At 32.3% G+C, this 12,037-nt stretch overlaps 1 protein-coding gene across 3 annotated transcripts in view; it reads left to right on the plus strand.

Annotated features, from left to right (window-relative positions):
• LOC132704370 (hemicentin-1-like) overlaps positions 1 to 12,037 on the plus strand; it is a 119,246-nt gene that overhangs the window by 25,003 nt on the left and 82,206 nt on the right. For all 3 annotated transcript variants that reach the window (XM_060674333.1, XM_060674332.1, XM_060674334.1), the window contains exon 2: positions 3,959 to 4,033. In XM_060674333.1, coding sequence (XP_060530316.1) covers positions 3,970 to 4,033 — 64 coding nt within the window. In that variant the 5' untranslated portion in view covers positions 3,959 to 3,969. The remainder of the gene's footprint in view (positions 1 to 3,958; positions 4,034 to 12,037) is intronic.

Raw genomic sequence — 12,037 nt, forward strand, 5'->3', positions numbered from 1 at the left:
GCAACATTCGGCGTCTTGCAAGGATCTGTTTTGGAATACATTATTGACTTAAAACAACTTGAAATTTACAGGCCTGTTTGTTTTACTTAGACAGATGAAATTGTGTTTTGGTGCAAGATACACTCAAAACAGGTAATAATAAATATTGCATCGGATATTACGAACACAAAAAAACGGGTGAAGCCATTCGGCTTTACTTAATTATGTAAAGACTTCAAAATTTGCCTCAAGCTGCTTCTGCCCGAATGCAACATTTCACAAACTAGGAAGGGATGTTGCACGAGATCCAATGCAACTCTAAGAATACATTGTAAGACACTTTTTATTGTTATTCCAGTCAAAATTTATAGTCGATTTTATTTTTATTCTAAAAAATAAATAAGAACTAAAAGTTCAGATTTTCATGAAATTATATATTTTTACATGGCAATTGTTTCGACAACACCGTGTCTTTATCAAATGTTTTGATTTGATAAAGACACGGTGTTGTCGAAACAATTTTCATGTCAAAATATATAATTTCGTGAAAATCTGAACTTTTTGTTCTTATTTATTTTGATAAATGGATTTTCATCAGGTAAAAGCCACCTCAGTTCAATATTTTTATTCTATTTATTCTTTTCATTCTTCTTCTCTTTTTTAAGTTGTATTAGGAAATGTGCAATTCTTAAACTCAAAAATTCTTAAATTACGCTTCGTCAAATTTTTCTCTGAATTTTAGTGGTCATTCTGAATTTGCAGAAAACTAAAAATGTGCATTATGAATACGGTTACTACATTAGTGGAAGTGCAAGTGATTGCGGTTGGATTTTGGAACCTCTTGTAATGGAATATTAATCCGAGAATATTATTAATTAAATTTTAAGTGGGCGTTACTCTAAGCTCCGTAAAGAGCTAAATTTAACCCTTTATGAAAGCACATCAGAATTTTCTACATCTATCTCAGTCTGATTTGGTTGTGATTTGTTATTAGTTTAAGAAATAATTAATCTACATAAACAATATAATAACCCATTCTGTTATTTACATTTTCAATTTTTCTGATCACAAAAACTAAATACCACGTTAACCGCTTTATATTATTTATTTATTTTTTTTTATTATTTATTATTTTTCAAAACCTTTTGGAAACATTTGTGATTAATTGGTGGCGGATATTATCTACTGGATAGAGATATTTGAAAATCCAAATCCAAATTGGAAATTGGAAGAAGGTAGAATATTTTATCATTATTGATTTGGAATCTTCGAGAACGTATATATTTGTTATCATGTCGATGGGTAGACTGGTATGGTTGTAACAATTTTCACATAATAGCCCTTAATACAAATTAAACTACGATTCAACAATTTTAGATGGAAGCCTTGTCATTTACCTTGAAACCAAAATCAATACAAGGTACATATGTAAAATAGTTTTATAGTAATTAATCATTTTGTAAAGTGTGTGCGACAATCGACCCCATGCCAGGGGCGGTTGTAACATAACATACAGAAATAATACACAATTTGAGTATTTAAGCTAGTTTTAATACTCAAACAATCACTATATTGCAACTAATTACTAGATATATTTAGGCACATTTTCAGTTTGAGAATGTTCTTAGAGCTAAACTTGAATTATTCATATTCAACAAAATTAATATAATTCTTATAAAAAAAAAATTTAAACACTTTATTACCACCACCTGTATTTTATAGAATTATTAACAAAGGACAAGCACAGAAACCAAATATTTGCCTTGTTTTGATTTCATTTGAGAATAGTTCTGAGAGTTGCACTTGTGCATTAGGAGATTAATATTTTGATTTATTCGGAACCAGTTCGAACAATTCTGAAGGAAATTTCATTGAAGAGTTTGCTCAATAATTTTGGCACCAGCTGTTTTCCGATCTAACTTGGAATTTGCATGTTGGCATTGGTAAATAAAGTTTAAAAGTTGATATCGAAGTTTTTAAATTGCCCAAAAAAAAATAAAAATCATCAATTTTCTTTCACGAATTTCTGCAAAATGTTATTCCTCTTCTTATTTCACTTCAACAATTTCTTTGGATTTTTCAGACTAGCCACTGTTTCGCATTAGCCATCACTTTTGGAAGTTTGCTGTAACTTTTCACTGGTTTTAATTTCATAATATAAGACGAAGTCAGCGCATAGCAAAAAAGGGTCCCTATATGAGCTATACAAGATCAAACATACTATAATTCCCTAAGGACGACATCGACGACGACAACTTCAGCATTTCGCTGTTACTAAAACATTATTTTAGTTCAACTGATGTTTAAAAAAATTGTGGAACCTAAGTAATTTTCCGGAATAATGGCAGGGATCAGAATTTAATCAATTCCGGTATATACGTATAACGGCGGATGCACTTCACTCTTTAAGAAAAGTAGCAGAAATAAAACCTTTAGTCTAATCCAAAGGGTTTTAAGTAATGACCGGAACTGGTTTTTTCGATGCAGAAATAATTATTGATTATTCAGAAAGAATCATTTTAAAATGAACGCTAATGGTGGCTAATTAGGAGCGCGCCAATGTACAGAGCTATGGGATGAATTAATTAGTCAAAGAGTGTATTCAAAAGGGACAATAAGGGCAACGGCTTCACATCAGTTTCATTAAAGGGACGTTGTTTACCACACAATGAGATAAATGAAATTCAAGCAAATAGTTGAACAAACAACAAAAATGAAGTACTGAAAAATTCTTGAACTAATAAAAAGCCAGGTTTATTGTAATATATTTCATACTAGAAAAAAATTATCATTTTTGTTATTGTATTATGTTTCATGTGGTTGTTACAATCATCAAATGGACTTAGCTTTTGGAATTGGGAACCTGATTTATTATTATGATTATTTACAATATATACTCATATTAGGTAGGAACTTTTGTCAATTGAGATATGTGTCTCTCACGTCATCTCCACTTATTCTTTCGGAAAAATATTTTGATAATCTCTATCATAAATTCGAGTCCTAAAATGCGCAATTCAAAATTTGGAACCTTATAATTTATATAGCTATTTAATTGTATGTAAAATTAATCTTTAAAATTTATTTCATTTCGTTTAGAAAAAGTACATTACGACTCACTAAAATGTACTTTATTCCTGATATAATGTTGCTACGAAACTCTGAGGTTGCAGGGCTTTTGTGGTTGATGCAACATTATCTATTTGATTTTTCAAAGAAACTTCCACCCCTATGTCGGTTGTTGCTAAATCGAACTTGCTAACGTTTCGCTAATCATCCTTTTCGCTTCTTCAGAGCTTAGCTAAAACTGGCTTGCATACTGTGCTGTACCTGTTTATATACTGTTGGAGGGGGCAGAGCTAACTAAAAGAGGGGTATCAACAAAGTAAAGATCTGAGTCGCGGTTAAAATTGTTTGGCTAGAAATAGAGCTCCGACCCCCTCAAACAATATATAAGCAGATGAGCGTAGAAGAGCAGTAAAGCTCTGAGCAAGCCAGGGATTTATAAATAGTATTGTCTACTTGAATTAACAATAAAGAGTTTAAAACTTTTAATTGTCAAATTTATTTTATCAAATTTTGATTATCATTGTTATTGCTGCTTGGTAGTAAAGCTAAGTTGTAACAATAAATAAACTAATAAACTAATTTAACAGCAAAGTTACACAACATGGTTTTGATTTACATCGAACAGAGTTGCAAATAGTCAACTTTGATTTGAGCCAGTGAGTATTTTATAAAATCCAGTTCCAGAAAGCAGGACCGGAAATTTATATTTTTTATAAATCGCCGCATTTTAGTGTCAACTTTTACTAATTATGAATTTAAAATGAAAAAGTTAACCCAATTTAAATTTGGAGCAGTTGCTCAGCAAATTCATAGGTTGCAAATGTTATCCATTGTAGTTTAATTATTAACAAAGGGTAATATGTATTACATTTAAAATTTATAATCTCGAGAACATTTATTTGTTTTTCAGAAGCGAAAACCATGAAAACTACACGCACAGATCACGATGGTGGAATCATGTCCGGTTTTATTTTGTTCATTGCAGGTAAGTTTAACATTTTTACAACCGAAATTGAATATTAGGTTGCCTATGTTCTAGATTTTAGGTAATATTGATTTTATAAAATTCCAGGCTGACAGTGAATTTTTTATATCGGAAGAAAATAAACACAAAATACAAAAAAATAACAGTAACCAATCAGTTACAATGATAAATTTTAAGTGCGCAAACTATTATAGAATTTTTACCAAAAGCTTTTAAGTTGGTTTATGTGGACCACGTGTGAACGCCAATTTACTCTAATCGTAAGAATACTATAATGTATCTGGTAAAATGTGAAAAATACTATTCATCTTCGTTAGGAACTATGATATGGATAAATAAAAAAGGAGAGTTCTCAATGCAATGATGTCCATAAATATTTCAATTAGTATTAAGTTTATAACTCAGGGCCGTAGAAAATACATAGAAAGAAACACTTTGATAAATTTTTTCTTTTCACATCGCACAAATCAAACGCATAGGCAAAAATCAAACTTATTATAAAGTATTCTATTATTTGACGGTTTAAGTTTCTATATAGTTTTGTCGATTTTAGAATCTCGAGTTCATTTGTTTCTATTATCCAAGCAAAGATTTTCAACTATATTTTGAAATGTGAAAATGGTATATTATGAATACAATGATGCTTACTAGTTACTAGGAAAGGTGCATCGGAAGATGATCACGGTTTGGCGCATTGGCCAGTTCGTACTGATTGCTGGAAGCAAAATGGACAACGGATTTATGTCTATCAGAACAGAATGACCGCACCAAACGTTTTCGAGAGGTTGTCAGCAAATCCGAATTGCTCAAAAGGATTTATTGTCCGCCAAATTATTCAGTTGACGGACACAATTAAGTTGTACAGGATGTCCGGTTTTCGACAGTGTTGCGGTATATCTCAATTAATATTAAACCATCAAGCCATTCACCAAAGGTCATTTCGCGTTTGCTATTTTAGTAAATCTGCAATATTACAAATTCATCTTTGCTAAGCATTTCTAATAGATATCCAGGCACAATTTTGCAAATTTTGAAAAATTAAAAATAGAAAACCACAAAAAAATAAAATCCGGTGCTGTCACATCCAGTCTATAATATTTTTTTGAGAAGCATGTAAAAAATTGAATTGCACTGTCAAATCCAGTTTATTCTTAAAAATGGTTCTCTTACATAAGAGCAAATATCATGTAATTTATCAAGAATCCCAAAAATGTGGAAATTAAAAATTCTTTCCTGTAGGGAGCAAAAATATAATCCGACCATAAGGCAAATATTAAAAAAAAAATAAGCATTTTTCATATTTAATAGCTACATATTTCAATATTAGAAATTATAGTACTATAAATGTCGCTTGTTGAATGATGCAGTGGCATAAATCGAAAAATAATAAATGTGTAAAAATGACTTATAATTTTTAACTTCTTTTATGCATGTCCTATTCTTGTTCACAAAGTAGTACGTTCAATACTCTATTTTAATTAAAAACCTGGGCTGCAAAAGAACATTTATATGCAGCCTTAATTATGTTTGCCAGTTGTTATAATAATTGTGTTTTTAAGGGTTAATTTTCCCTTCCTAGAGCGGGATTTAAGAATTTGCTGCTTGTGTTCACATTATTAGGAGACGATCGCCTTTTTACCGTTTTTAGTAGGAACTTGTTTAAAGTTTGACATTTCACTTGAGGAAATAGGCGTGTCCAAAAAAGAGCACAGGGCTAGGTTTTTTTCAATTGCTTGTTCCTGGTATTCTTCTTTAGCAATGAGTCCAGTAATAGACAAATTGTTTGCAATTCTTTTCGTTTCCTCCTGATTAAAGGCAGATGTTAATTTGTCCACCTCAAATTTCAGTTCTTGATAATTGATTATACTTTTTTTTTTCGAAGAAACTTCCCAAGTTAATACTGTCATAATATTTACAAATCGTCTGGATTTCTCCTGAGTGGGTTGTTGTCGAGTCGAACTTACTGACGTTTCGCCAATAATTCTGTTGGATTCTTCAGAGCTTAACTGAATATACGGAACTAGAAGAGTAACATGAACATTGTCTTGGATGACTGAATGCCATATTGGTGAGAGATTTCTATGGATTCTCGCATTCTTCTTTGGTAGAACACTGTTTTGCAATTTCGGTTTCATCGAATAATATTTGACGTCTGGTTTCATAATTATGTTCGGTAACTGCTCATGAGTTTATTTGACGTACTGTTTATGTTCTTTTAGGCAAGTTGATATTTTTCGTCCTGTCTTTCCAGCCTCTTCTGACGAATATGCTGCGAATACTGGTGTCTCAATCGCAATTTTATCTCTGTCTTCGAAGATGTTGAGTTATTTTTGGACAGTTGGTAAATCTGGTTTAAACATTATATTTAGTAAAAACTTTTTATATGCGGGCAGTAATGTTCTGAATGACTCATTTCCTTTGGGAGGTTGTGGTGAAGTGATTTTACAATAGAACGCTTAATGGAACTTAATATGGAATTTATTTGAGAAAAGAGCAGATGTTAGGTGTTTTAATTCTCGGTCCAGTGATTCGGGTTGAGATAGTCTCACGCCTCTACGGTGATGTTACAATACATTAATTAACTCTCTCGTTAACAGAGTCGTAATACTCTCTCAAAATCCGAATCACTATCAAAGAAAAATCCGAAAATCAATGAAAATCTCTAAACAACCAAATAATCTTCACCGCATCTGAGGGAACAAATGGGAATAAGTAATCCGAGACTATGTTCATATCCCAATTTTAGCTCCACCTCCCTCAAAGCAAGTTCGATTTATCAACAACCAACGTTTAACATATTAGTTAATAAAATAGCCCTACTGTGGTAAAAATTTTCCACGAAAGCCTCTACATTTGACTCACTAACCCGCACTTTGTGCCATTTTCTTTCTAAACAGCGATTTTCACATACTCGCTTTTATTTTGAGAGGATATGGCTGTAGAAATGCCGCATCCAAACTTAGTGACGATCTGTCAGCGGTCATGTTGGTTGTTGAATATCGCAAGGTCAATGGTTAAAATCGCGGTCTTAAATCTCGCGCATGAACATGTTGAATGGACTTTCTCAAAATTTTTTGCTTCTTAAGTTTCCGTATTATCGGTATAGGCTATACAGTTTAACATAATAGTGGTTCGTGTCAATGCTTTCGATGAGATAGCTACAAAAATTTGATTGTATAAATTATTTTGAACGTAAGAGGTATTTGAACTCTAAAAATATGGTATTCAGTTTGTTCTTCATTGCAGAAATAAGCAGTAAGTACATTCAGATTCAAAACACCAGTTTGTAGTAGGTACCAAATTTTCCTAACCAAAACGCCCATCCTACATATATATTCTATTTTATTCACAAGATAATGAAAAAATACAAGTAAAAATATCAATTTAATATAACACATTTTTAAATGAAAATTTAAACAATTTTTCTTGCAGATTTCTTTTTATAGGTTATTGTTTAAATACTTAGTGCTTATAAACAAATTTTGTCACAAAAAACGTCTTGCTGGTTCCATTTAAATACAAGGGTATCTTTTCTTAAAAATGTTCAATAAGATTTGGGTCCTTTTTTGATTGGACAATTTTAGTGAAATGTCACGTGAGGCCTCCTCCACATGAAAATATTGTTCTCTAAAATGAGAACAAACACCAATATTTCTCTTACATCCCTGAATCTAGATTTATTGAAGTTGATTATCTGTAGGAAATCGATACAATGATTTTTTCACAGATTATAATGCCTTTATTTTGCTTTTACCACAAAACACCCAACATATGACATATGAAGAAGTTGAAATCATCACAATTTTCAAGAATTATTGCTTGACAAACACATGTTCACCTCAAACGATTTCTCTAAATGTAAACGCGCACGGTTTTACGTTCGTTCTCCGTTCTCGTCTTTTGGTTCTTCCTAAATAACTTTCGAACCGTCCTTTTTAACCCTCCACGAGATACATAAGCTTGTAAGAAATGGCTTCGATCCGACGCTGGCATCCATCTTTTTTTCGCGATTTTCCTCTGTTGAACATTGAAACACGATAAGTGTCCGAAATTTGAAGTAATCGACTTCATATTTGGTACACATATGCAGTTTTGCCCTGTAACGGAACCTATTGAAAATGGGGGGCTGGGGGCTTGGAAAGTATTTTAAAAAACTTCAAAATCGCGTGTGCAAGGGTCTACAAAAGAGACCATTTTTCAAAAACTGTTTACAATACCGAAAAAATTCTTAAACCAGAAGACGCAGAGGATACGGCTCCAAAAACTTTTATTCCTGGCAATTTTTCAAAAATATACAGGGTCCGTCGTAAATTCAAAAAAACTGAAAAGTCTGTCACTCTATTATTGAAAATTGGCAATAATTTAAAATCTGTTTTTTAGATGTCAGTTTCTTTTACATAATGATATAGGCTATATAAACAGCTAAAACTTTTGTATTTAAGGTTTTTCAGTATTGTATAGGATGTTCGCAATATTTCGTGCAATATTAAAAAACATAATAAGTGCCCCAAATGTGCAGCTACTGACTTCAGACTTGGGAGAGAAATGAAAGTCTGGACCCGCATTTAGACTCTTTAAACTGGGATCCATAAGATAACGCGAAGTATTTTTTTAATTTTTGAATTTTTTGCAACCCTAATATGTGGGAGACCCGGCGCTATAACTTTTATTTCACGCATTATTTCAGTTATATATAGAGAGTAAATTATTAACCGTAAATCGAAATAATCAATAAACAAGTACTTTCTTGAAAACTATTTACTCTATTGGAAAAATTCGTATACCAGTTAACTAAGGGGATCCAGGGCTATATACTCTATAGGGTACGTCGTTTGTGCGTAAAAAATTACCAGTACAAATTTTAATATTTATTGAAGTTCGGCGTAACTTTGAATTTCGAAGAGATGTGAAAAATACTTTATACAGGGTGTATTCACAATAAAATGATATCGATTTTGCGAAAGTTCCATAGTGGTCCGCAGTACCACGATAGAAAAACAATGCGTCCCTCTAGGACAATAATAAGCGAAGCGCCTTCTTTTTAAAATAAAAAGCGGATTCGCGCTACTTGGAACGAACTTACCCCGCCCACCGACCATTTTTCGAAAGCAATCCTGTTACTTCTGTTCGCACGTCCCATACCCCATACCCACTCGGTGTGTAAGGCAACCTATTGCGTTTACGGATATTGCGTAAAATCCTTCTAAAGTGATACTTTCTGCGAGCTTCATGAGGGAGTAGAAAAATTGTCTAAATGCCGTTTAAAAAAATGACATTTTGGAAGGATGGTTCAAATTGGAAAGTACTATTTGTAGGGAGAGGATTTTATGTCATACACCTTGTATACTAAAATTAAAACTTCGGTAAGGTAATAACGCAATGCGTTTCTAATTTCCCATTACATTCTAAAAAATGGGCAATTAATTTACAGATGCGAAATTGCACGGGTAGATTGAAACTCCACCGGGAATAGCAAATAACCTCGTTAATTCATGGCATTTGAGCGACGCCGACACGCGGTTTTGAACTAATATGCATTTAATGACGTAGAGTATTGACCACGCTACCAACTCCCATTCGATCGGATCGTGTAGACTGTGAGAAAATAAAATATGCGGCTCATCAGTTTTGTTGTCAATATAATATTACTGGTAAGCTGTGCTGCCGCAGACCAACTGAGCCCCTCCACTTACATGAGCGCATGCTCATGCTGATTAGGCATTTTCATAAACTGGACACCAAAAAACAGCCCATAAAAATAGAATTTTAAGTAGTTGTGTAATAGAGACTTGTTTTTCAAATAAATATATGAATAAATTTATACCAATAGTTAGGCCTATTTTTGAGTGTTCTCCACAGTTTTCGAAACTTGGTATCCCGGTGTAGAAGGCATCCATTTTTCAATACTCTCGCGAGATACCTTATGAATTGAAAGATGCGGTTTTTCCAATAATGTCGCCCTTGAAATACATGTTTTTTTTTTTAAATGTTGCATTTAAAAGTGTCTCCTGTATCTGTTTGATAACATATCGAAAAGCTAATAACTATTTCATATAAAACTTTTTGAGGAAAATTTAGTAAACTCTCAGAATAAATATATCGGGCTTAGATCAATAAGTTATCTCATTGTTTTCTGGTTAACTCCAAGTCTAGTAGTTCAATTTCACTCTATTGCAGTGTCCCAATAAAACGTGACATTACTAACCTGTTCTGATACATTTATAATGTTTCTTCGTGAACTTTTTAGTAAATTACTTAATTCTTATCTCCCACAATTTTAATTATTACTATTATAATTCTCCAGAGGTTTTCTTTATAGCTTAAAACCAATACTTGGTTGGAGTAAAATTGATTAACCATAATATTGGTTGTGGTAATTGATTTCAAATATAGATCAACACTTAGAAGTAAGAATAATATGAAAGTAGACAAATTGTAATTAACATTATTATTTTAAAAAATCTTCGGAAAATTTTAGTCATCAAGTTTCGAGTAGTCAAATGAGCTATAGTCTTTTTAGTCCAGAGAAATAATAAGGGGCTGTATAGTGTTTTCTAGGATGTTATCAGCTCCCCACATTCTTTCTTCTAATTCAATCACATGTTCGACACACTCACTCTATTTTTTACAATCCGTTGTCTTTATTTCCTCTTTCAAGAGGGTTTCAACCTTCGATTATTCTTTCTCTACTAAAAGTGATTATTTGTTTTGGGTTTCTTCATAACAAAAATTCATTTTCTTCAAAGTGTTCACCAATTATTTCTTATCCATGGCTAGGATGAAGTCTCATCATTCTTTTTCATTTTAGACATTACTCTAAGTAAAATATGTGGGTTTGATCCTCAGTTATTACAGTTTCATTTCTTTCTATACTTCTCTTTGACTTGATGGGGCCGCGTTTATCGTCGGTATATTGCTGACCGGCCACCTGCGGTGATATTCGAAAAAATTTCAACTATTTTTACCACTCTGAGAGATAATAATTTTCTCAATTTTAGAAAGTGCAACTTTACTAATCGGCTTCCCAGTCAGACACAAGCCATTTTCAAGAATGAACTTTGCCAACAACTGCCGGAAAATAACTATAATTCCAGGTACAATACTGAGTGGAATACGGCTTAAAAGACTAAGCATTACAGTTCAATAATGATTTATAACTCCCTCGAATTAAGAAACAGAGTATAGTAACATTACTTGTAGCACTATGAATTTAAAACATTTCGTATTTTTATAGAAATAATCGCAAATAATTCCGAGCATATTATGGTACAAACCTATATTTATGTGGACGAAAACGTAACATAACAGCATTTTGCGACGGGCTTGCACACTTATGGAGGGTAAAATTTATTATGGATGTTGAAATTTAGAGTATATTTATTTATGGCGTTTCGTGTTGCGATATGGTTGTAACGGAAGGCACATGATATTTTTGAGGAATACAAATTGAGATACTTAACGCCGTCCGCGATATTATAAATTATTCCATGAAATAACAACTTAAAAATTTTGACAAATTCTCTTATTGAAAAACACCTTATTGAATCACCGTATTTATTGATCTATCAAATCATATAAGGATTTACCCATTTTGGCTTTTTTAAGTATGATGTTAATTTGAATTTTACGTCATCTAGGCACCTAATAATATGTTGAAGTATCGCAAAAGTTTAAAACAAAATCGAGGAAGGAGTTATTATTATCTCTGTTACCTAGATAAAATAATAATAGTCGACTGACTTTTTTTGTCAGCCACAGATTAAGCCGGGTAAATGCTTTAATTAATTGAAGTGTACAGGGATCGATAGGTATACAGATCTCAAGATTACTCATAACAGTCGAAAATATACTCCTTTTTTCTAGTTATCGGTATGCGATAATATTATATAATCTTGAATGATCTTGCCAAAAAGCAGAACTATATTGATGTGAAAAAGAAGCAAGAATTCACCCGCAGATTTCTTGTTTAAAATAAAGCGTACTTTCCTATGGTCAGTGCCATAT

The sequence above is a fragment of the Cylas formicarius genome, unplaced genomic scaffold (assembly GCF_029955315.1).
Source record: "Cylas formicarius isolate icCylForm1 unplaced genomic scaffold, icCylForm1.1 PGA_scaffold_7__23_contigs__length_41026272, whole genome shotgun sequence".
Classification (NCBI taxonomy): domain Eukaryota; kingdom Metazoa; phylum Arthropoda; class Insecta; order Coleoptera; family Brentidae; genus Cylas; species Cylas formicarius.